We start from the raw sequence: 26,838 nt of genomic DNA, 5'->3' as shown, positions 1-26,838 counted from the left end.
AATAACAGTGAACTGATTGACATTCAGGCTTCTCTCCGTGGTGCTGAAAGCTTGAGCGCCTTTTGGCTGGCTTGTCCTCAAAAGTATGACACACTGAAGACATTGCCCATGTATGTGCTCACCATGTTCAGATCAACATACACCTGTGAAGTTATGAAAAATAAACTAGGACTGCAGGCACATAAGGCAGGCATAACAGCTGTTAAGCCCAATTAAAAAGATAGTGAGGGGAAATGTCACTTCTCCCATTAACCAATCATTATGAAATGAGGCATCCTCTTAAGACATATATAGTTTATTGTGCTTGTGTGTGTGTTTTTAACTGTGCATGTTTTGTATGACTGTAGTACTTATTTTGTTACATGCATCTGACTGCATATCTAGATGGAGCCCTCACAGCAGATGTATCATATAATTTTCACTTTATCCATACAGAATGTAAGTTTTCTAACAGAGAACAAACAATGGCTTTACTGTAAATCCTTTCCTGTTGCCCTGTAGTCAGAGCCCGGTCTGATCGACTGAGCAGCAGGCCTTTGATCGCTGTTCGTCACTGCGCACATATTAAATATGCTTTTTTCTCCATAGAAAAACACTGTCCCTCTTAAAAGTAATGATCTCATAGTTGTGGTCAAATGTGATCCCTAGAGTGTAAGGATTTAAAGCAGTGTGATGTTTTCCTGGCTTTACTAAATAGAGTATAGTAAAGCCAGTGAAGATGTGCATGACATCTCCCCTCTGTGTGCCAGTTCTGATAGCTGCATCCATCAAATAATAGCAGGGGGAGCATCTGTTCTAAAATCCCTCACTGCATGTGGGAGTGTTTTAAAAGTAGTCTGTACTGTATTCATAGGTTCATAGATGTGCCCGTAGAATGGTGACCCACTTGCACCATATGTATGAGAATGGAGAAAGCTCGGATTTTAGCAACTTTGACATTTTTATGATCTTAAAAAATGCAGTTTTGGCCATTGACACTTTAAATTCACTTGAGTAGCACAAACAGCTTGTAAACAAATATGGCAAACCCATTAGTAAACCTATCCAGCAAATATGGAGCAACATTATGCTAGCATATATTTGGAGACATGTTTCTAGACACCTAGCAGATGAAGGTCAAAAATTCACTCTGGAAAATGTCTAGCTCTTTAGCTGCTAAATGCTCCACTGTGTTTACCAGCTAACCTTTAAACTTTGTCCATCTGTCAAGGAAGTGTGCAGTCACTTTTTTAGCCATGCTACCGTAATGTTGGTCTTTCAGACAGTCCATCAGTTCACCATTTGAGTCTAGACAGAAGTAACTTAACAGCTATTGGACGACTTACCAAAGGCGGGAATCCTCATGACACTGGTGTGTCCTGGCTTTTTCAAGTTGCCGTGAAGTTTGGTGCAAACATTCACACAATAGCTTTGGTGACCCCTTTAATATTTCCTTTAATTTCACCTCAGCTGAGGTAGTAGGTAGTAAGGCCAACACAGGTGTTTCCAATGATACCAATTAAGGTCCTGTTCCATTTATTGCAGCAGAGACTTTGCAGTGAGCAACACAGCAGCACGCTGACTCTGTTTGAGCTTAATGGAACGGGACCTTAATTAGTATCATTGATAACACCTGTGTTGACCCTACTATTTCAGGTCAAAATGGCTGCTGTGACAAAGATCTATTAGCAAATGTATTCATGCTAACACATTGAATTATTTGAAGCATTATACCTGCTAAGAATTAGCATGTTAGCATAGTCACTGTGAAGGTAAATAGTATGGTATACTATTGTTAACGGTTAGTTCAAATTATCACTGTGCATGCTAACATATTTAACTATGATTGCTAAAAATGAGCATGCTGCTAAGGCTGTTGTGAGTATTTTGCCATACTTGTGTTAACATACTTGTGTTAGCTGTTAGCTCAAATTATCACTGTGCATAAGTAAAGCCTCACAGATCTCTCCATGTTACTTTAAACTTTCAGTCTTGTTGGTGATATTAACAAGTAACATTGAGCTAATCAGTGAGCTCACTAAAAAGCTTTATAAAACAAACAGGAGCTGCAGATTCAGGTAATCATTCTTTATAGGTCGCTGTAAGTGACCCTGTACACACTGTCACATTGTTCTTACCTTTTACATTGATTTTAAATATTGATTATAGCCAGGAGTGAAGTGGTAAACACATTGTTTCCCCTCATTGATTCAGTTTAAAATAGATGTGTGGAAGAGATGAATAAACCGAATTTACTTGGGTTTAACCCCACTACACCCCTAATTATAGCCATATTAAGGACGTGTATATTCAGAAACAAAAATATGAATGGCAGATGAATACTTTGAATAATGTGGTTTCACTTGATTTAATTGTTCTTGTTGAACAGTGTGGTGATGTTTTCTGTGCACAGCCTTGCTTTTTCTGAGTACCTGCAGGAGTCATGTGTAGTTACACACGTGCTATGTCCTCAACATCCTTTGCTGTCAGGCTTCACACTCATTTCTCAAACAGCAGGACCTAAAGGTTTATTTTTGAAAGAAGAGTCACAGTAAGAAAAAGCTGTCCCATCTGTCCTCTCGAGTTAAAATCTAACACCAGTCTGCGTGTAGGCCTACTCACTGAGACGGTCGTGACATTGCTGAAAGATGTTTAATTGGGAGGATACAATCAACATGTTTACCAGTTTGTTCTTGGAATTTGCTCTTAGACCTTAATGACCTAGATTAAGCACAACACATCTGTCTTGGGCATAAAGGACAATGGCATGCTGAGATGACCAACAGCTTTCTCTGGGCTGTCAGCTCATCAGAAAACATGAAAATGCTCCACCAGATGGATGTTGCATGGAAATATCCCTCTCAGTGCATTTGCCAGCGCAGCAATCATCACCACAGCCTCTTGGCTTGCAGCGTTAACGGTGCAGGTTCAATCTGGTGTGTAAGACGCACAAAGGTACATCTGACCGAATTTGTTCCTCTCATCTCCCAGTCCCAGTGTCCGCTGCAGGAGAGACACCAATCCAATCTCCTAGGTGTGATAGAGGTTGGGACCCTGGGATAGCTGATAGCAAACAGAGGAAGGACAGGAAGGAGGAGATTAGTCTACTTTTTTCTCCTCATTCGCACTTCCATCATGTAGGGCCCAGGTTGACAAGATCAACTCGGCTGGATCCTGGAAGCAGGAGCTGGTCTGGGCGCTAAATCGGGAAAGGGCTAAAAATCCTCTTTCCAAGGACTGATTGCAACAAGCAAAAGGAAAGAGCAAGACAGAAAAGAGACTGATGGATGGATGGATTCAAGGAAGTGAGTGTTTCATAAGAGGAAGCTTTGCTATCATGTGATCCTCCAATAGAAAGCAGATGGACCAGTGACCCCTTTTAAGAAGGAAACTGGAGACACAAGAGCTGGAGAGGAGCATTAATTATCTTCTCTTGTGCTATACATATTTCAGAGGAGCTTTCTCACTCAGCGACTTATCATCTCTCACCACGGTTATCCATCAAGTTTGACAAGAAATCAAAAAAAAACATTTTTACATTTTAATTCTTCTGGAAACACCACCCCATTCAAACTCTTCTGTGTGAGCTTCAAGTAAGATAAAAGTTTGTTCTAACCTTTTTTATTTTGTATTCAACAAAAAAAATGACAGACTCTCTGTCTGCCCTAATCATGCATCCTATTGCTGTTTTCAAGCCAGGTTTACAGAACATCAATAAAAGCAGTACTGCCGTGATTAATGCTTTGTTCTCCATGGCATAACGATGATCAGAATTTACTCTCTGAGCAGCTCCAGTGAAAGCCTCAGCCTTCATAACTCACACTCAAGGTTGACTGCGAAGACGAATTGTAAATCTATCAAGTCCCCAACTGAAACTTGTAAGACGATGATTGCTGCAGCTTTGGGCTTTGAACAGTATTCACTGGAGGTTGATGTTAAGGTAGGCATCAAATTATTTTCATGACTGTCACAAGCTGCAGGGAGATCCTGTGATTCAGATTTGAGTTTAGATGGATGCTGCAGCTGCTAGCTGTAAGTTGTCAGAGCCTGTAGGTGAAGGCTGATGGAAATAGATCGGAGATGAGGGTCGTGGCGCTGTTGTAAGCTTGGGTTAAAGCAGGTGGAGGCAGGGTGTCCAAGCAGAAATCACTGTAAATGATGGCTGGTCCTGGAGCTGTCATGGTGGCTGCAGAGGGGTTGAGGCCAATAAAGGAAGTGAATAGAACTTTGTTTGTGCTGCTTGAAGCTGTATAATTCAAGAGCAATGTGTCTTTCCAAAGCCAAAGTCCCCGTATTTCTGGAAGATCCACAATGTGAATTGAGTTAAGAACTCAGTTAACTAAGTTAAATACTTATGCCTCTTGAATAAACAAAGATGATCAGGGCTGAGTTAATCAAGTTAGTCTAGTGAGTTCTGAACCACCCCCACAACCCCTTAATTATTGTGCTATCTGCCTAGGACCAGAGGCATTTGGTAAAGAGGGTGGCTGATGTGTGGCTGTAGATGCTAGGAAAGGCTGCATCCAGCAACTGGACTGAGGTACTGTGAAGGGCATGGGTGTAGACTGAAAACAGCATCATGATCATTAGGTATGTACAAGAGGCTGTAGGCAAAGGCGGATGTTACAACTGACTGCTTTTAGCTGCAGGCGAAGGATGGTTCTAGAGTCAGATGGTTCAGACAGCAGCTGCAGATGGAGGGCTGGTCTTTGGTGGATGCTGTGGCTGCTGGAAGTAGCAAGTGGAAGATGGCGTAGAACATGGTTTCTGGAACTTCAATGCAGACACTGTGGCTGCTATTTGCTAGTCTGTGAGTAAAACATTGGCTGCAGATGGCTGCAGATGGCTGTCAGAGGCTGGAGACAGTTCAGCTCTGTTGGGGTCATGATGGCAGGAGAATCAGGTTGATGCACAAGGTTGTCACATGCAGAGCAGAGCAGAAGTAGAGGGTGGATCAGGCTGCTGAAAACTTTCTGTGATGCTAACAAGATGGCTGGAGTCGTAGCTGACCCCTGTAAGATGTTGATGGAAAGCGGAGGACACCGGCGGCCGAAGACGTTCTTGGAGGTGTTATGGATAATTTTGCTGATGGCTGAAGCAGCAGCTAGCTGCACAAGGGTTAAAACAAAACTTACTTTTGTAGTTTTCAGACAGGAGCTGAAGCTGAAAACTGAGGTGTGAGGGTGGGGTTCAAGTTGGAAACATCAGGTTTTCGGCTTGAATCCTGAGCTGGCAGGAGGATCTTACATGGAGACGCTGAGTGGTACTTGTTGGCTATGGCTGTAGGCTGATGTTCAAGTTGCAGTTTGCTGCTGGAGTCTGGAGTTTGCTTGACTCATGATGATTAAATGCATTAATTAATGCCAGATATAACATGAATTCCTGTTGCTCAGCACTAACAAATATTAGGATAACATTATCAACATAAGCTGGACCAAACTGGTGATCAGATGCAAAGATTTTCATAATAAACGCAAATCCAGAAACATGAATAAACTTTTATGTAACCAAAATCCAATCAGTGCATTACATTATCATGAGTTATGCATTTAGATATCAATTATGCATATGATTTTTTTAAGCCTTTTTGTAAAGTGAAGTGAAAATTGATCTAAGCAGTGTTTTTATAAATTTGATTATGATTTCATTAAAGCTGCACTCATTTGGTAAAAAAAAAATAATAATAAATTAAATGATTTATGTTCAAACTGGGGAATGTCTATCAGTAATTGACACATTACAGAATGTAATCAATACAAATTTAGTATCCTAATTTATCATTTTCATAATTCATAACCCACAGAGTGGTAGACCTTCTGATATTCTTCGACAGAGTAACCCTGAATCCTCTGAAGTGTCTCTCTCTGTGGAACGTCATGTTCTGGGTTACCAGCAGGGCTCAGCTGAGGGCTAGAGGCCTGGGAAGTGGGATCCAGTCCATTGAATTGAGGGTGTCAGGAGAAGTAGTTCAGACTTGGGTACAAGTTCTTAAACCTTACAGGTTTAGGGGTAGGCTGAGAAATCAGGGTCAAACCTTGGTAAACCAGAAGGTGAAGAGCACATGGTTGCTGTTAGAGAGATATCAGGCTCTGCACACCTTTAACAGCGTAGTACTACTTACTGTAATTTTATATCAGATACACTGCAGAGCTGGATTGTGTCAGATTAAAAGACCCCTCACAGGTTGTGTCCATTTTACAGGTTTTACAGGTACAGCCATATATGACATCTGTTACAGTCAACAAACTGTGTGAGTCTGTTTGCCTGTCTGTTACTTGAGTATTTAAGTCGAATTTGTTTGTAGGGATGCCACCTGGATGGAGTGCGGGGTTGGTTCACAACTTTTGTAAGAAATGCTTAACCAATGATGTCAATGTTTTCTATATGGAAAAATGATAAATAAAGTTGTAAAAAATAACATTTGTCAGAGTACATGAAAGTGCATTACATTTTCTAGTTTAGTAATTCACTGTGAAATATGTTCAGGACAGCAAAAGTGATTGTATACCCGGTTACAGCATCTTGATGGTTTTCCCTGAAACAGAGTGACTCATCCTCCAAGCGAGTGTGAAGCGAGTATTTTGCTCTGAACTGTATGAAACTGGCCTTTATAATATTTATCTTATGGAAATAACTAAATTGGCTGTAGGTGTGAATGTAAGTGTGCCCTGTGATGAACTTAGACAGCTTAGATAGGCTCCATCCCCACCGTGACCCTGATGAGAATAAGCAGTTACAGATAATGGATGGATGTATCTTCTGGAAATGACGAAATAACATACTTCATTAGATCAGTTTGTTTTCACTGTCTGCATCACTGAAGCGCATTAGAAATCGAGATGGAAGAGAAGACCTGCACATGGTTTTAACACCCCATATTGTAAAGGGGCACTGAGTTAAGTCTACATCTATGGATTCTAATATATACTTCGATTGAGCCTAGAACACTTGATAAACCTAATTACTTAATAAAGAACTAAAAACTAAATAAAATTATCGCAAATATTAATTACATTCATAATGTACAGAGAGGGGTTAATAGGGACCCACAATAATTATAGCCTATGGGTCCTTCCATGCATTTTGAAAAGTGACAGATGGTCTTTGACAGAGATCATGTGAAAAAAAAAATCAGTCAGTGGATATCTTTTTTTGGAGAAATCATTGAGTAAAAATCCTTCAGATCCATTTCAGCATGTCAACACTTCAATCAAACTATAATCAAATGTTTCATCCAAACCATCAGACAGTTTTTCTCAAGTGACTCTGAAAGTTATTTGTTCAAAATGAATTTCACTGCCAAAAAATGAAGAATGAAATCAATCTAAGTAAATTAAATTAAATCTCAACACAAAGTTCAATTTACTGTCAGAAGCTTTCGAACACATTTTGTGGATACTTCTGTGGATACGTGCAGTATTTTTAAAGTACTGGTACACCTAAATTAAAATATCAAATATATAACTTACTTTAGGAACGTCCATGAAGCTGTTTGTCAATACAGCATCCACACTTTAGGGGAAAGTGAAATGAGGAATAAATAAATGTATGACCTGATGTGAGACAACCATGATCCAGACTGTAAAAGAAGATCAAATTTTCCTTTTTGAAGAAGCATATAATACGATTAGGCAGAATGGCAAGCTGCTAAATTACTGAAAGAGCAGAAATGAATATTTAAAAACATTTGCATATTGAATAAATGAGGACTATAAAAATAAGCAGAGCTAGATTATTCAATTTGGGGGCCCCAGGGCAGAAATAAGTTGTGGGCCCCAGGTGGACTCCTCCACCTGTTCCAGTGTATGAACATACTTGTTGGTAATTCATGACTGGTCTCTGATAAGTTGAAATATGTATTATGTATGACATCAGCTTTGAAAAAGCTTTTGATTATAACTCGGCCCTCTGTAAAAGACGAGGCCTCGGGTTTAGGAAATGATGCAGGTGTTACCTTAAAGTGGGTACAATAAAAAATGTTATACTCATCACTGATTACATGACTACTTGTATGCAAAATTGTTGCACTAAAAACGTTCTACATGGTCCTGCATAAGTAACTCACTTTTGCATTTACGTAGTTGAATGCAACATTAGCTAATAGGTTATCAAATATGTCTATTATCTTGAAACATGTCTAGATGTCTGTCTGGATGTTCACTATCCATTGTCCTTTTAGTTGCTGATCAGTCAGGATGCCTAGTGTTCATGGGATTTGCATGAGTTCATTTGAGTTTCCCCTGCTGACCGTGACGTCAGAGGAAAATAGCCGCCATGCGAATATGGTGCACATCAATTAATGTCAGTGCTGTGTTTACAACTTTACAACTTTTTTCAGCCAGCCAAATTGGTTATTTCAAGGTCATTATCACTTCACTTGATATCATGCTTTAATGGTACCAAACAAATCTGCAGTTAATCCATGTTTCACAAACCAACTGTCAAGAACATGAATCTTTCATATTTGCGGGTCCATGGTCCCACGGCAGTTGCCATTCTTTGTCTCTTGGTAATCCAGCCTTGGTAATGAGATGCACCACAAATTTGCAGTATAATTTTTCAGCTCCATGATGTTAACAGTTTTCTGCACAATAACGAGAACACTGATTATTACACGATGACTTTGATGTCGCACAGTGGAATATTTTAGCAACATGCAAAAGCCAGAGAAACGCTTTAATTGCAGATTTTAAATAATAACTGTGTGTGACAACTGCACTCTTATTATAACCTAGCAAACAGCTTCGTCAATAATTAACTCTGAGAGCTATGTAAATTATCCCAGTGTTCATGCAATTCCTCTGTAATCGTTAACAGCTTTTCCTGACAAGATAATCGATAGCCACTTACACAGGTAGGCATTCATTCATGACCGTACAGGCATCATGGAGCACGTATCCTGCAGACATGTCTCTATTTACCCTTGATCAATGAGTTCATATTAGACTAGACGACACCCAGTCAATTGAATGAATGTGGGTGTCTACCTTGTGTGTCTTCCGCCCAGCAAAATTAATGTGTATGACGCTCACTGAGAGATTACCTGCCATCGCGTCAGCAGGTTCGTAAAGAGAGGTTTCACTTTGGCAAATCATGGTTTTTAATTCATAAGCTCAATTCAGCTTCCACTGAATAAAAATATTTTACTAAATAGAAGAGTTAATAACATGCGTACAATTGAAAGAGAGACGGGTAGAGTGAGAGGAGTGAGGGAGGAGAGGAGGGACATAAGGGCTGATTGACCTTGACCTTGAGTTTTGAAGTGATGTGTTCAATAATGGTAATGTCACTTTGTTTTTGACAGGGCGGACACTGAAAGGATTTGTGACACTTCAGGTTCAGCTCTTGTCACAGACACAGAAAAAGCAACACACACACACACACACACACACACACACACACACACACACAGGCTGTTGTTGAGGCCAGGGCTCAGGCTTTTGTTCCTTGGCGAAGACTGAAGCCACGTGTTCGCACTCATTAGGTGAACAAGCCCACACTAAAAGCGTGAGGAGCATTTCCCCTAACACTGAACAGCAGCTGCCCAGCTTCCCAAACACAATGAGAGGTGGTGGGTGGTGTGGAGTGCCTGGGTCTGAGAGCGAACCAGAACAGACCACTTCAGTTCACTCAGATGTTGTCTTTTTTTGTTTGATGAAAGGCCAGGCTGAAATCATCACCTGAACAGAATGGATGTTATGAAGCCCTGTGACATTATAGTTCATATGTAAATATGCTGACCATCATTCATTGTGTACTTTTGGTAATTACAATGCTTTGTTGAATACTCTATTCTGATTAGTCATTTGAAGCATTCTACGGCCCGCTATCTCTGTATAGCCCCTATGAATAACAAAACATTGTTCTGAAGGAGCACAGGCAACACAATAAAAATCATTTTTAAATCAATATTTTGAGTCACATTATTGATTTGTGGTGATTGATGATATGATGATAATGTACAGTGAGCCGGTCATTTTTGTGGAAGCTGTTGAACTTGAATTTGAGCCTACGAGCTACAAGTCAGTCTGGTGTGACCGGCAACTCAGTTTCAATAAGTAATATGAAAACAGCTTAAATAATTCTGTCAAATGAAATTAACAACAAAAGCAATTACATAGTCTGAAACCACTAGTAGTTCACCACAGTGAACAAGTCTTTCAGCACCATGGACAGCGCTCTGCAGGTCTGGAGAGTAAAATGGCAAGAGACTGAGAGACAGACAGACAGACAGACAGACAGACAGACAGACAGACAGACAGACAGACAGACAGACAGACAGCTAACCCTAACAAGACAGACAGACAGACAGACAGACAGACAGCTAACCCTAACCCTAACAAGACAGACAGACAGAATTACCTCAGTTGAAATCTGAGCTGACAGAGGCTACTGGAGTTTAACCTCAGATGTGTCTTGATGACCTTCGGGTAAGAGAAACTCCTCACTACAGTCACAGAGCAGTAAATATAATATAGTAAATAAACTATTGCTGTAAATGTGACTAAGAATCTGCAAGCCTGTGGTTTCTTTGGCAGGCACTGACTGCAGCTGACACCTTGTATAAAAATATATAGGATTTTTTAAAAAGTGGATGAATTATTCAGTCAATTGAAATGTGCCTGTTTCAATAGTAACAAGTGAGACATAACTAAGGCCACCAATGCAGATGTAGTCAAGGTGGATGGTGGGAGACCGGGGTTGACATTCTGATCCCTGTCTGTGGTTCTGCATTTTGGTTAGGGAAAGATAGATGTTGATGATCACTTTTCATAACCAAAAGCAAGAACAGTTAATATATAAATATAAGCATAGGCTGTAGTCTCAACCAGCCAATGTATTGCAGAAAAACAAATGAAAATACATTGTAAATTGAAATTTCTTGATATGTTCAGCATAAACATGCTCGCAGATATACATCAACTAACAACATTTCCTGATTTTGCATGATATTTCTTTAAAAACATATTTGCAGTTGCAGATTAGTTGCATATTAATGTCATGTCTAGCAGACATGTGCTATGTGTTCTACACATGATTCATCATCAGTGTGCATCATATGCTGCATCTCATACTCAACTAGTTTAACTTCATTAACCTCTATTCTATCACATCGGCGGATGCCAAGAAGAATAACACCAATGGAGCTTAATGAAATTAAATTGCGGAGGAGGAATCAGTAAAGATAAATTAGAAGTGGGTAACGAAGCATCCACAGTAGGCTGTACTCTGACTGGGCTTCAGAGTAAGCGCCTTATAAAGAAACCAGGAGTCTAGTGGCCTTGTGCACAACATCAAAGGTAGCCTACATGATTATCCCAGGCTGATTTAAAGGAGTTGCTTCGGAAATTGACATGACACTGGCTCACTTGTAGTTCTCCAAGGTCTAAAATGCTCACGCATACAGAAAATATAGCTGAACACAGAGAGATCTAACACACGCTGCATTCGAGTGTAAAAAGAAGGGAATCTTTGTAGAACTGACACAAAGTGGCTAAAAGGGATTATTATAATCAACAATCCCTGAAGGTGCGATTCTGATGAAAAGCGAAGCACCTGGAGATCTCACTTTATTAGTATTTAAAATGAAAAGACACTTTAGTTAATCAGCCGTGGGTTTGTGAGCCCAAATGTGCCTACAAACGACACGAGCGCTCATCAACACACCCTCTGCATCTGTATTATTGATGCGCAGTTCATCTCTGCTCCTCATTTGTTGTATATAAATAAACTGTGCCGTACAACAGTGAAATCCCTAAGCTTTGCTCCATTATAAATAATGTAGACCTTTGAAAAATGAACCCGAAGCAAATGTGAATGATTATGACACTGTGCTTTTAATTAACTGTGGGGCTAATGTGACATCTCTCAAAACACTGGCACACTGAAATATCTCACTTCCTACCGAAAACACAACTGAGAAAGACACAAAAAAAAAGCATCAATCACCAACACGACAGAAAAAAATGACACCTACGAGTGCTGTGGCACTAATGTGAACAGAATAAAGAAACAGGAGTCACATATTTGCCATGTTCGGTTCACTTGCAAATCAAGAAACCTGAAGTGTTGATGAAATAACTTTGTTTTTCCCTCTCTGTAAACCAGGTTCACTTTAACCTCAGTCAAAATTTAATCTCCTTTTGGGAGAAATAACAGAGCATAAAGGCGAGCCCGTGGAAGAGAAAGTTGTATTTTACAAGGACGCTTTGGTCACTTGATGTAATTGAGAGGGGATGTGCAGAGAGCTCACTCTCCCTATTACTCTCTTCCACTCCAGACCCTCCTGCTTTACAGGGTTTCATCTTCACAACGTTATTGAGTCCTAAAACACACCTGCTCCCACAGAGCCACAGCCTCGCTCTGCCACTAAACACTAAGTGCTTCAGTTTGTCTTTAAGACCCTGAGCTCTGTGGGAACTGTTGCTCCATTACAGTACAGTATACATTTTTAGAAGGCTTAATGTTTATTTCTGCCTGGGTGGTGCTGTAGTACACCTCAAAATGGGTCAGATTTAGGAGTGTGTGTGTTTTTTTTTAGCTACCAGTAGTCAGCATAGACGGTGGCATTTTCACAAGCAAGGAAAAAGTGACCTTTCTGAAGCGAAATACAACGTGTTGCGACGATGTTACAAGCCCGCTTCACATGTACACCAAGGCTGTAAGACCTTATAGTGCCGCTTTAAATTCTGCATTAATCCATTGTTGCAATAAAATTAAATATTGAACATGTTTGTGTAAACTATGTTCAGAAGAGAATTTATGAGATCAAAACCATAACAAGTTTATCTCTAGCAATAAAAATAAATAGTCTGTTGGATTCAGACTTAAGGCTCCATAAGAAGTGTTTGTTAGATCATCTTACAACTTCTGAAACCAACTTTCCTGATGGTGAACAACATCTGTAACTCCAACTTTATGCAGTGACTGCTCAGGGGTGCAAAGGCAGGATTTGAACTTTTTATGTGAACAATCAAGTGCAACATCATTGATGCCTCTAACAGGAGAGTCTGTCTGAAATATCTGATCCATACAATTCATTCTGTCAAGACAGACTACAAAGACACACAGAGGACAGAGGTCAGAGATGCAGATGAATGCAGCCATTTTGAACCTGTAAAACAATTTAGCTTTTACACGCACACAAGAAATCAGGTCTGAGAGTGTGTTTACATTCACTGTCTTAACCTGGGTACTGTAGATCCTCACATACATACAGCAGAAACCAGATTTCTCTGTTACCCTCTGTATTTTATATCACCTCTAGCTGCAAGACATTTAATTTGGTTTTAGTTTTAGTTTGACATAAATATGAATCATAACATGTAATGACTAAATGGTTGATTCCTTTCAACCCACCACTGCATTGTTCTTGTCTGAAGTCCTGTGCAATTGCTACATGTAAAAAAAAATCTGATTAGAGACCTGGCTTCTTTTACCCCCTCCCCTGTTGATGAAACCGTGTTTCACATTTACAGGCTAGTAAGATGTTACACTATTCCCTTGCGGTAAAGAGCAGTGTAAGGGATTAGTATGAGAAATTCAGTGATTAAAGTTACAGTTACAATTACTGTCTACATTGAGGAATCAATTGGTTGTGTGTGAATCTTACAACTTCTGTGTGCACTCACTGGGGCTAATGTTGAGCTAGCTGCTGGTGATCATGACTTACATACATTATCTGTAACCACTTATTACCTCACCAGGGTCTGGAGGGGCTGGAGCTTATCCCAGCTGACACTGGGCAAGAGGCAAGGTACACCATGGACAAGTCACCAGTTGGCAGTTTGTTAAACCACAATGTCTTCTTTTGTATTTCCCATGTTAAAACTTCACAGCAGAAATAAACATGTTTACAGTCTGGTACAAAAAACTGTTTTGGTCTCTATAGCTAATTTCCCCGTTCATGACACTGAGGTGGCTACAGGTGGCTTGTTTGAGCACTCACTCCTCACGCCTGCCTTGCCTCAGCTCCACCCACCCTCCATGTCTTTGCTCATTTTTGGATTAACCTGGAGCTGGTGGAGGCAGGACTGCCATAATGGCATCGGCCAGAGCCACCAGACTCTGAGATTCACATCAGTGGAAGATTTGGAGCTTTGACAGAGCTGGACTGAGTAATGACATGTCAGTAACAAGTAACCTAATTGATTATTTTTACTGATCCGCACAGTAATTATTTATGTAAATTAACATTTTCAGTAAGAAAGCAATATGAATAATTGATACTATATATAACTTGCCCAACAGCTGAGGAATGATGGTCAGACAACATGTCATAGGATAGTTCATTTGAAGCCTTTAACATCTTAAAACCTGTCTCTGCAGTAGATACTGTATAAATCTACATGTTCTACGTGTACTGTATGATAGCTGTCACTCACATCTTTCACACAGGCCTTCTGGAAGACAGAATCATCATTTCAGTCAGTCTGATGTTAAAGACAAAACCCACTTCCTCTTTTGGACTCATTTTGGCCACAAACTAGCTGATACGAGAGCTAATGGGGAAAATGTTGTTTCTGGAGGGAGTCCAACAAGGCCAACACAAGCGGCTTGATGAACAGTGCTGTCGTAGCAAAAGCGTTAATGTGCAGGCTTTGGAGAATTATGATGAGGTTAGTGCCTAGCGGAACGCATAATGCCACCGATATTTGTTTATGTCACTTTGGGTTTTAATGAGAGGGGAATAAGTTAGTAAGTGATTCTCTGGTGTGGCTGGACATCGATAAAACAATGTTCCAGTCTGAGAAGTTATGAGCAATCGATTATAGAGTTGCAGGTAAAGGCCGCATCATTCAGTCCTGTGACTCACCTACATACACTGACATGTGGAGGGAAATAATGGCCCTAGATCAAGTAATTCACAGTGTTTGTGTGTGTTTGTACATGACGCAATTCGACTTAAGCGTTTTCTTCTCTTCTCCATTCCTCGACTCTTCCCATGCTATTCCCAGTGGGAATACACGCAGAGCTGCACACTGCTCTACACCGCAGGCATCCCATTGGACAACTCCCTCCTGACTCCCCCTTCATCTCCATCTCTGTGGGATGGTTTGAAATGGAGAGGTCAGTGCAGCAGAGACATTGAAGCTGCTGTGCTGAAGCTCCAGTTACCTGGCAGCACATCTTAATTCTCAGCAGTCGGAAGTGAGGCAGTGAAGTGTGTACAGAGGGAAAGTAAAGCTTACTTTGTGGAACCTGGGCAGAGCAAACAGAGGAAGCTAAAACCACTGTTCCTTTGAACTGTTAAAGGAGAATAAAAGGGGATTCTAATCAAAGGAAAGCAGGATTATGTTTTTTTTTTCTGTCGCACAGTAGTGAAAATATAAAAACAACGATTTATGGTGGTATTTCTTTAGATAAACCAGATCTAACTTACTCCAAAGTACACCAATATACTGCCTCTGCCCTGACTCCAACCCCCCTTTTTTTCTTGTTTTGTTTGTGCCCAGCCCTCCTTCCCTCCATCATCTCTTCCCTTTGCTTTTGCAGATGCTAGATATATACGCAAGCAGTTTGCTGCCAGTGTGTGAAATTGTTCTTATCTATCTCTGCCATTAGAGAGTGGGTTCTATTATAAAGCTTTGCATTATTCAGTGAGCCTGAGAGACTGATCATTATGGATTTCAACCCTTTTCCACACCGGCCCCTGGAGTCCAGCTCAGCCTGGCAGCTGATGCATGCACAGATCTGACCTTGCGCTCTGACCACACACTGAAAAGGGGGAACGGGTCAGCTCGAGACTGTGTGTATTCCCCTCTGCAAAACATGAAAGCAGAACATACCATAAGCTGGCTGCACATGATCAAGTCCCACCACTATAGTTTGCACGGATAGACAGAATCACTCTGTACAAATAAAGTCGACCTTAACAATATGCCTGCAAGAGTGCCAGTTTCCAAAGTTCCGGACAACAAATTAAATCAGTTACACTCTAGAAAGCTCAGTAAAAGCTGATTGACACCTAATACAATTTTTCTCAGTGTTATGGCAGACTAAGTGGCAGGCACATGGTGAGAATGAGAAAAAACATGGCTGAACATATGGTGCTGCAGCACTTTTTAATGCGTGGGATAGGAGATGAATATTGAATATGTTGGAAGCTGCTCCTCTCTTACTGTTACAGTTACCTGACTGTATCAGAGGTGGGCTGTCTCCCTGTGGGAAGCACTGCTCAGCTTGATCATCAACATTAAATTGTGCACATCAAAAGCATTGAAAGGTTCTTCATTTGCTCCCATTTGGTAAATGAACATTGTATTGCTGTTGGTCTGCTGAAGATAATTAATGAAGCTTTGCTCGTTGTTTTGCAGCCGTTCAGACTATGAGTGCTAATGACAAGTATTGCTTGGTCTTTAGTGCATGTGCTGAGATAAGAATTTGTTACATGACTGTCTTGGCCCTGGCAATTACACTCTGTCATTAACCATTTGTTATGGGCCCTGTCCGCTGTTTCTCGCCTTCAGCTTGGCACCTTGCTGATTACAATGCGTTGGATCGATAATTAAACAAATTAAGGCAGACTGCTGGGTCAATTTCCATCCCATCTTAGCCGGTGGCTGCCTCTGCGTCATGCACAAGTCTAAAACCCCTCTTGAAATGCAACAGAACAAAATTAAAGACCTGCTAAAAATGTTTGGAGTGCACATTTGTTTCCTGGGTTCTGCTTGATGGCACAGTTATACACAGCGCTCTGCCACGCTGATGCGACAGGGAGGCAGAAGTCATTTTTCTCAAAGCAGGCGGTAACTCTTCAGTTGGCAGCAAACCTGTGACTTTTATATAAAGACTCCATTCTGGGACAAGCAGTGCAGTGGTTGATGACTGTGAATATAACCCAGTGTTACTGCCGGAGGTGCAAAAAGACAATGTACTAGATGTTCGACTAAGTGATAGAGACTCAATCTTAGAAGACACTAAAGAAGGGAAATTTTTCTTTGGGGTAATTTTTCTATGCTACTTTTTACTCAGAAGAGGGTTGAAAATGAACTAAAATTATACCTTCTATTTGTGCAGCCTGTTTTAATGAGTTTTAATATACACATGTATATAATTTAATTTTGAAAAAAAAAGACAGTTTAAAGGAGTGTTTATGTGGTTTTATATACTTGTGTAAAAGATGTGGATACTTTTCTCATCTCTAACTAGTTGGTTATCATAATAAAGACCACTGTTTATATAAGCTAGCCTTTTTAGGAAATGTAACTCCTGTATCCAATTTGAAAAACTTGGATGAAGAGTTAAGATGCCATACATGTAGCAAGATAAATTAATCTCTGTCTCTCTGCTAGGGGTGCAGGGGTATGCTCAGGGTGGCCTCAGTGTGTCATCGAGTCACCCTTTAGGACCGCCCACAAAATCCTGGACGAAAAACAGTCTGAACCTCTAACTCCACAATTCAGCAATATATCATTCAAAGTCTTTTCGCATGTTTTCAGCAACTATTTTCCAACATATTTAATGTATTTTGAAAGAAATCTCAGTATTGCCTTTACATTGACCTTAAAGTTTAAACCTTTCTGGCTCGTAATTCTTAAAAATAAACAATTTCGTGTCTTGTCTTATGAGCAATGAGACAAAAGTGCTGTTTTTTGTTTAATTTGAACATTTTTATTTTCTTTTTAGGCAAACAAAAAAGAAAGAAGCAAACGCTGAAAACAAAGAAAAAAGTAAAGTAATATACAGAAACATGAAACATATCATTTTTTATTTAATTAGCTGCATTATGGTAAACATGGTGATGAGTTTCTCCCAGTCTGTGACCTTATTTCTTCTAACACTTCAAATCCAGCTCGAGTTCATCATCAGTTGACTTGAAGTGAAGACACGCTGTTTCCACGCAGCAGTGGGCCCTTCCTACGTCAGCGCAGTCACTGATGATCTGTTTTCCCGACATGATCTGTCAGACTGTTGGAGCTCTTCCCTATTTCTTATTTATTAATGCGTGAGCCGCGGGGGGAAAGTTACGCAACAGTTTAATTATTTGAAAAAATTTCACTTTCCTTTTAGCGCCTCCGTCTCTTTGTGGAGGGTTTAACACCAACTGTCAGCACATGCGAGGAGCCCGAAGGCTGCCTTCAACTACCTGTCTGTCTGTCTGTCTGTCAGTCTGTCTGTTAAACGTGGAGTTAAACGGGAAAAATAATATTGGATAGTATAATCCGAAGTTTTATGTGAGTGTCCGGTTGTACGGCGACCTCACAGACAAGCAAACATTGTAAACCCTGTAGAGGATGTACGGTTTACGGTGTGTGTGTGTGTGTGTGTGTGTGTGTGTGAGAGAGAGGTGGCGGTGTGGGGACCCTGACCGTGGGACAGCTCCTCTGAAGATGGGCACCGGCTTTCATTTAAGGTGGACTGATCGTTTTCGCCACATAACGGTGCTGTCGCGCGCTCATGAACAGGTTTAAATGGACTCTGTTAAATGTCCAGATGTGTGTGTGTGTGTGTGTGTGTGTGTGTGTGTGTGTGGGGGGGGACTCAGCACACACGCTCTAATATCGTTCTTAAAACGTTCCCGTGTAACCTTCACTGAACAGTGGCTACAAGCGGCGATTACGGGATGATGGCAAAACACTCAAATGCACTTTAACAGCAGCACAAACAGAGAAAAGTCATGTAGAAATCTGACTTTGTAGAATTACACAGCAATACTTATGTTAACTAACGTTTGTTAATTAACATTAACCACCATGAGCTACTGGTCATACCAGACCATGTGAGGCTGCCGCAGCAAAACTCCTCCGTGTATTGAAGGGAGCAAGGTGCATTTTAATGTTTCATTTCTACGCTCAGAATATAAATACTGTTGCTTTAACTATGATTATGATTAACCTTGTTTGAGAATTTTCATTTTATACTATCACTCCTCGACATTTTAGAAAGAAATACTGCATCCCACTGTATTTATCTGACAGTTATAGCTATACTCTTTTCCATATTTTGGAAATATTTTTTCATAAAAGGTCAGCTAAAATATTGGATTATTCAGAGGAGAAGAATTCCTCCTATTATCAGGAAGCCTAAAATTAGTATTAAATTGGAGTCTTTTAAATGTTACAACCTACTTTTAATTCCGTGTGCCAAGACACATCGATAAAGAACCTCAGTCCTCCATCACTGATACTCTCATAAATGATATAAAGAGGCCAGGTGATGGTGTAATGTGTCCATCTCCGCTGCAGGTTTAGTATTTCACTCTTTGCTCTTACTACTGTACATAGACGTGGTGTAGACGCTCTGTGCTACGGTGTGGTTGTTTCGCAAACAGTGAGGACGACCTTAAATAAGGGGCTGGACTCTGTAGGTACAGCAGAAACTGCTGCCTCCCCTCAGTGATGCGGTGAATCTGCGCTGCGTTATGTGCGCTATATAAAGTGCACACAGGCAGCAGAGCTCACAGCTTCAGTGGTCCTGAAACCTCAGAGACAGCACACACTCACTCACACACTCAAAGGCTGATACATGACTGGAGCCATGGACGGATTCTCGTGGAAACTTTTTCTACTTTCTTGTCTGGTTGTTGTGGAGAGCTCCGCGCAAGACTTCGGACAGACGCAGTTTATTTGCACGTCGGTGCCCAAGGATATGGACTTGTGCACGGCCACGATGCAGAACAGCGGGCCGGCGGAGGACTTGAAGACCACGGTCATGCAGCTGCGGGAGACCGTGCTGCAGCAAAAGGAGACCATTATGAACCAAAAGGAGACAATCAGGGAACTAACGTCCAAGTTGAGCCGCTGCGAGAGCCAGAGCCTCCCGGCGGCTGGACCCGGCGGGAGACGGCCGGGGTCCAAGAACACCATGGGGGATGTATCCCGGGGCACCACGGACACTCTGGCCCAGCTGGGACAGACTTTACAGACGCTGAAACAGAGACTGGAGAACCTAGAGGTAGGCAAGCAGTGGAGGGCAGATCATCAGGTCAAAAGTTAATTAAATGAACCTTTCTGGTTGTTAATTAAAAAGAAGGTTAATGTGTTAAAACAGTGCTGAAATATTGGTGTGGCTTTGTGCACTCTGTGCTTGCAGCCACATGTGTTTTAGTTCATCTTTTTCTTGACAGACAGAAGCATCATGTAAAGTAAAACAAGTGCAGGGTAGCTGCCTGGATAATGTGCCGCAGAGCGCGCACACACACAGACAGACACACGGTTAGGACATGTGTGTATGTATGTGTCATATGTGTCAGCAGGTTTAATGCCACACAGTGTGTCCCCATGTAGTCCTCTAACCCCAGTGTGTGTCTCCCTCTGTCCGATGCAGCAATACAGCCGAGGGAACAGCACCGCGCAAGCCAACAGCCTGAAAGATCTGCTGCAAAACAAGATAGACGATATGGAGAAGCAGGTTCTGTCCCGGGTCAACACGTTAGAGGAGACCAAACCGGTCAACAGGAATGACACCGAGCAGCGGAACAGAGTGGAGTCCACGCTCACCTCTCTGCACCACCGGATCACAGACCTGGAGAAAGGTGCGTTTGGATTTTTAGGGCGAAACGGGAGTGCGCGCATAGGACTTTGAAGGCATTGAATGTGCCTCTGCAGGAGTTGTCCACGAAAGTGTAATTTAATTCATTTTTAAGCTCAAGAGAATCTCAGTCTTTCGAAATAAAGCACAGATTTTCAGTGCGAAATCGTTTACAACGCCGCAACCATCAGATTGCGCACAGATAGTGTGAGGGAGGAGAGGAGAGCTGCATTGCTTTGCATATCTCAAAACCTGTTTGCACTTTTGCTTCGCTGAGTTCATGTTTTTCACAGCCAAAACCTGACTGTCTCACTTGCATATGAGCCTGTATGCAAAGAAGGGGGGGTGATTTTGCAGAGGTCGCAGGGGTGCGCCTTGTTGGCACTGGCGCGTTTTTGGAGGCTCGTTGGCTTTTATACGTACAAATGCGCGTACGTACCATGTATGTGTGAGAGAGGGAGGAGACTAAGCTCTCCTACACAGGCTGTAAAAACAGCGTTTCGTATAAGAAATAGCTGCAATTTCAATCTTGTGAAAAAATCTATGAACTTTTTAGACGAGCTTTGTTTTTCTTCCATGAACGTCTCTAATCATACAAATCCCATAATCCTCATCATGATTTGGGGTTTATGAAGCTTTAACCTCCACCTAATCTCTAAATACATAAACAAAATGTAGACAAATGTGCTTAAGTACGACATGTCATCTACAGGTAAAGAAACCAGGCCAACAGATAAGTTTCAGCTCACTTTCCCCCTGAGAACCAACTACATGTACGCCAAAGCCAAGAGGAGCCTCCCTGAGATGTACTCCTTCAGTGTGTGTCTGTGGATCAAGTCCAACGCCTCACCTGGGGTGGGGACGCCCTTCTCTTACGCTGTCCCAGGCCAGTCCAATGAGCTGGTTCTGATCGAGTGGGGGAACAACCCAATGGAGATTCTCATCAATGACAAGGTAATGGAAAACTGATTATTATGGATAAAGACTGATTTCACACTTTTATTACCTTTTTGCATTCACGTGTATGATGTTAAACACCTTACAGTGGGCGCAACAGTAGGATAAAGTTGTACTACCTTAGATACTTAGATGAGTCAGAGTAACCTGACATCTCCTCCATGCCAGAACTGGAAAATGGAATAAAAATAGGTGTTAAGATGATCAACAGAAAGCCTTTTTATAGAGGAGATGATATGGGGCAGGGGAAGTGATTCAGCAGGAAGAAGAGAAGGTGTGGAAGGGATGACTTCTCAGGCGGGGAGTGACTCTGATACTAAAGTGTGAAAGGGAAATTGTTAGAGAGAGAGAAAGACGTGACTAATATCGATGTCTGTGCTTCAGGTTGCGAGGCTGCCGTTCCTCATCAACGATGGAAAATGGCATCACCTCTGCATCACATGGACCACCCGCGACGGCATGTGGGAAGCCTTCCAGGACGGGGTGATGAGGGGTAATGGAGAAAATCTGGCACCATATCACCCCATCAAACCAGAGGGAGTGCTGGTCCTGGGACAAGAGCAGGTGGATAGCCATTCTTTGATTAATTTATTCAGTTTTGGACAAAGATTAAACATGTGAATATTTATGAGATTAGATTGTGCAGTCATTGAAGAGGTGACCAATTAAGGCTTTCCAGACAAATTAGTGTGTGATTTATCATCACGTCATTGAAAGAAAATAACAGCGATTCATCCTTTTGGCCTGAATTATCACAGGAAAACAATGTTTTAGATTTTTTTGTTGTATTTTTGAACAAAATATAGCAAATTAGGTTTCAGATTAAGTCATATCTAAGTCCTCTTATGTGAGATTTACAACAAAATCTTATCATAAATAGTCTTGTTCTGAAATGCACTTCAAATTAAGGGCTCTTCACAGGTAAAAGTGTGGAGTGCTTTGTTATTTCAACTTCAAAACTTCAAATAGGTCTGCTAACACTTGACTTAAAGTTTTGATGTGCACTTGTAGAACTGACAATCAACACTTGTCTGCTTCGGTTTACAGGACACGTTGGGAGGAGGCTTTGATGCCACACAAGCTTACGTCGGCGAGCTAGCAAACTTGAATATCTGGAATAGGAAACTATCTATCGCAGAGATCTATAACTTAGCCACCTGTAACAGCAAAGCACCGGCTGGCAACGTCTTCTCCTGGACGGAGAGCAACATCGAAATATTTGGCGGAGCGACCAAATGGACCTTCGAGCCTTGCCGTTCGCTCAACTGAACTGCACTTCACCGTTCAAGAAAGGCCTCCCTGTATTTCTGAGCTTTTGTCGTTCTTGTCTTCATTTGACGTTTGTTAGAGACTACTTGAGTTATTGGTAAGCTTAAATCTGGGATTTCTATCATTCTTAGGTATTTATGTGCAAAACAACACTTTTCATCACAAGGGGGAAAAAAAATGAATTCATCTCGGAAACCTCCGGTGAGAAAGTGTCAGTATCTGTTTCTCCTTTTTTCTTTTTTTTCCTCGGACGTTCAGTTGAAAGCACACCTAAGCTTTTCGTTTGGCTTATTTCGTCTTGGACTGGCAGCTGGCAATCTGCTCCTTATGTTTGGACAATTCACAATCCAAGTAAGGAATTACATAACCACTCCCACCCCCCTTCAGTTTGGAGAGTGGGAGATTACACTGTCCATCCAATTCTTGTGAGTGTTTGGCGCTGTGAAGTGATGTCTGATGCGATACAGCTCCTTGCAAACCCCTCCCCACCCAACACCCGCCGACCCACCCGCCCACTCTCACCACCGCCCCCAGCCTCTCCTTCCCCTCCTTCACTCTGCCCCACCCCTCCCCTCCGGAACTTGCACTGTGACTGACGAAGAGATCGCCAGGAGAGGAGGGAATGTTGAAGGACACTGCAAAGTCAGACTGTGGTACAAGTCAATTTGTAATTGTTGTTCGCTTCAAGTGTTTCTGTAAGAATGTCGTTAAATTGCCAACATTGCTACAAAGCCTGGGTGCCTTGGGCTGGTACAAATATTCAGCACATTCAGTATGTTATAAGTTGCAATTTTAATGTTTATTGGTTTCTGTTTTCTTTTCTGAGCTGGGTTGAGTTTCTTGTTCCTCTGGTAAATGTAATTTAATTACAGGTTGTTATCTGACATGACGTGTTTTGGCAGGTGTTTGTACTACTCTGTATTAGGAATGTTACAGTATTTGTATAGTAACAGCATGAATGACAGAGTGCTGTGAAAGCATTGTTGAAATCTGCTTTACTATCTTCTCTGGGTCTGGGTTTTTTACTGTATTGTTATATGCTCCAAGCATGGCAAAACTGAGAGATGAAGAATTTAATTTTTGTAATAAAATTGTGATACTTAATGTCACAGTGCATTCCTGGCTTTGGTTATGTGTATCAAAACGTGTGCGGTGGAAAAAGCATGAGGGAAAGGTGATGCAGTCAGATATACCAATTTTACCAGAAAAGAGGTGCCAAATAAGTGAAAGATCCAAAGGCAGTGAAGGTCACAACGATGACACCGTGTGTGTGTGTGTGTGTGAGAGTGCATTGACTCTTTTTAAGCTGACTGCAGAAGATAACCCGCTCGCTACTTCGTTGTTGCTGCTGTGAGATGCAGTGCCTGCACTAAAGACAAGCGAGGCTATCGGAGGAGAAAAGTGCTTCGTCATATCAACCTTTTCGATGGCCCAGTTCAAGTGCAGCCCAAACTAAAACTACAGCACTTTAGGCTCAACATCAATTCACTCAGAAGACCTGTTGCTGTATCACCAAGATAAGACCGTTGACAGTTCCCGCATTTCAATTAGACACTTACTCAAGCGTCAAGTGGTGGAAGCAATACATCAGAATAACATAATTTGCTCCGCTATAAGACCACCTCGGTCTATTGCCGTGACATATCTCAGAAAAGCTCTTCACAGAGAGCAGCTATTATCTTTGTTTTTCAACTAGTATTTTTCTTTGTATAGAAAAACCCTCCGTCTATCACATCATGCTGAATTATTTCTGCTCATATATGTCTTTTTGTCCTTTTATCACACTTTTATCTGAAGACGTTTCTGCTTATAAATAAATTCATTGAGCCTTAAAATATTACTGGGGAAAGATGAGGATTTCGTCTTAAGCTTGACTTTGTGGACATTCTTTAGCTTTCTTTTCTTTGTTTGCATACAAACTGACAGTTCAACTGCCTTCAGGGCTTAAACCTTCAATGGCTTTCAGATCTGACACTTTAATGAACACTTCAAACGTTTTCAGTGCCTCAAATTCAACAATTCAACGACTTTCATCATTCATCTGTCAACTGTCACTTCAAATGCTGTCACCAGTTATACCATTTATAGTGCACACACTTCAACTGTCTTTGGTGTTTGAACTTCAATGGTAATTTAACTTCTTGTCATTGTTTCCAGTCCAGCTGTTTTTCTGTTTTTTTACACTTTGATTAACAATTTAGCGGCTTTCATCACTTGGCCTTCAACTGATGGTTCACCTGTTTCCTCTCTTTACCCTTCAATGGTTAGTTTAAATCAGTGACTGTATATAATAAGTGGACAGAACTTATGGATCCGTGAAGTGAAGCTTAATGTCTTGGGTGTCTTAAACTTGCATTCTCATTAATGGCCAGCAGGGGGCAGTGCCATTGGACGCAATACAAAGGTCTGATTTAGTCTTATGGAGAAATTAGCCTACTTCTCAGTTGATTTATTGCCTTAGTAAACAGTTTTTTCAGGAGTTTATGGTCTCAAGGCTAGTTTCAAGTCTTCTTCATGCAGCATGATGTAAATTTCGCAAACGATGGTCCCTTTTAGATTAAAAATAGACTAATAAAGTAGGGTATTCTTTAGGGAGTGGCTACCTAATGATGAGTCTGTCAGTGAGCCCATCCAGTGCAACACATCAGACTCAGATCACTGTCAAACTAGGCAATGCTGATCAAATATGAATCAAGACTGCGTCACTGCATTGCCAATTTCTCTGCTCAACATGGGTGATGTCACGGTGGGTATGCACTTCAAATACATTAAATACAAATGACTTGAGGATTTTAATTGAAACAAAAATGTTTACACTTCAAACCATTTCAGTGCTTTGAATTCTGAACAGCTTTAACTAAAACTACAAACTCAGACAGCATCTTGCATGCAAACATGTACTGTTTTAATAATAATCTTGATCTATTTCCAATGTATGCTCATCCAAAAGAAATGCACCAGAAAATTTAGACCTTTTTTGTCACCACATTGCATTTAATGGAATGAAGTTCTACTCCTCAGAGTCGCTAGCTCATGAATAAATTCATTGAACCTTGACTGAGACATTATTGGGGAAAAACAAAGTTGTAGGTCCTTGCAGGTGTTTCTGTTCAATAAATTTTGGTCTTAAGCGTGACCTTGGAGTGGATTTTCTTTAGCTGAGAGAGAATCTGCATCACCTTAATCTCCGATGATGCACAGCAGACAGCAGCCAGGGTCAAGAGCCTTTTAAAAGAATGATAAGGCTTTAATACAAAAAGCAAATTCCAGTAGTAGCTGTAAGCACACACACACACACATACACACAGGACAAAAAACAATTTATTCTGTCCCTTAGCCACACTGGCAGATGGATCCCAAAACACTTGTGTTTATCAGCCAATTACATTTATAGAAAATACCAGGACAGCTAAAGGATGACTGGGTACTAGCCAAAGTAGCTGTCATTGTAGAAGGACTTTCCAACCATATTCATGATTTATCACAAAGTTTTGGATTAAATAAAAGTGTTAAAGTAAAAGAGGAATGCCCTTCGTTTTTATATTTAATATGCACATAATCAAGGAATCCACACATTATAATGTAACCGTTTAGACCTGCAGGTTATTCTGTGATGTTGAGTGAAGACTGACTCAGGTATTAGCAGCAGGGTGGATGAACCATGGCCAGATAAGCCTATCTCTTATCATGACGCCATCACTTCCAACACCCATCAATGGGCACACTGTCATAATCACCAGGACTGCTTACTACACTCAGCTAATACCCTGCTAGGGGTAATACTGCTTATCCCTGACAGGACTGTATTGCTGCAATGCAATTGCATTTGTGCTCCAGACCTTATTTGTAGAATTGAAAGCAGGCAGATTAAAATAGATCCATGATCTTATATCTTGTATACATAAGATCAAGCTACCTCTACATGAACAATCTCAACTGACATTACACAATGAAGTGGTCAGGATTATGTCTTCCTTTGTTGGCACATGTCTATTGATTGCAATGTAATTGCTTTATACAGCCTTCACATAAGCTCTAAGGAAACCACATGACTGAAGGACAGTGAGCGCAGAGCAACTTCTAAAGGCTGTTAGGAGTTTTTCTGCTTATTAGGTATGCTAGTTTACATAATGTTTTGCTGGCGGAGCACATATTCTAGGG

General features: G+C 41.1%; 2 protein-coding genes across 3 annotated transcripts in view; one reads left to right on the top strand and one right to left on the bottom strand.

The window, feature by feature from the left end:
- Positions 1-26,838, bottom strand: part of rptor (regulatory associated protein of MTOR, complex 1) — a 199,637-nt gene that overhangs the window by 167,932 nt on the left and 4,867 nt on the right. The window contains exon 1 of one of the 2 annotated variants that reach the window (XM_027283101.1): positions 1,326-1,449. The exons of the other annotated variant lie outside the window; for it this stretch is intronic. The gene's annotated coding sequence lies outside the window, so the exon portion shown is untranslated. Of the gene's footprint in view, positions 1-1,325; positions 1,450-26,838 lie in introns of those variants that run through there. 2 annotated transcript variants of the gene reach the window in all.
- Positions 19,328-23,793, top strand: LOC104921545 (neuronal pentraxin-1). The gene is made up of 5 exons (XM_010734113.3): positions 19,328-19,875; positions 20,248-20,455; positions 21,164-21,405; positions 21,793-21,972; positions 22,456-23,793. The coding sequence occupies exons 1-5, from the start codon at positions 19,447-19,449 to the stop codon at positions 22,675-22,677; spliced, it is 1,281 nt and encodes a 426-aa protein (XP_010732415.1). The 5' UTR covers positions 19,328-19,446; the 3' UTR covers positions 22,678-23,793.

The sequence above is a fragment of the Larimichthys crocea genome, chromosome X (assembly GCF_000972845.2).
Source record: "Larimichthys crocea isolate SSNF chromosome X, L_crocea_2.0, whole genome shotgun sequence".
NCBI classification, from domain to species: domain Eukaryota; kingdom Metazoa; phylum Chordata; class Actinopteri; family Sciaenidae; genus Larimichthys; species Larimichthys crocea.
The sequence above is the reverse complement of the archived record's forward strand: the minus strand, read 5'-3'. Positions and strand labels throughout refer to the sequence as shown.

Excerpts from the sequence above, each read along its gene's own strand:
- LOC104921545 (XM_010734113.3), top strand. The coding sequence starts at position 19,447 with ATGACTGGAGCCATGGACGGATTCTCGTGGAAACTTTTTCTACTTTCT. Across the intron at positions 19,876-20,247 it reads AGAGACTGGAGAACCTAGAG|CAATACAGCCGAGGGAACAG; the intron begins GTAGGCAAGCAG and ends TGTCCGATGCAG. Across the intron at positions 21,973-22,455 it reads TGGTCCTGGGACAAGAGCAG|GACACGTTGGGAGGAGGCTT; the intron begins GTGGATAGCCAT and ends TTCGGTTTACAG.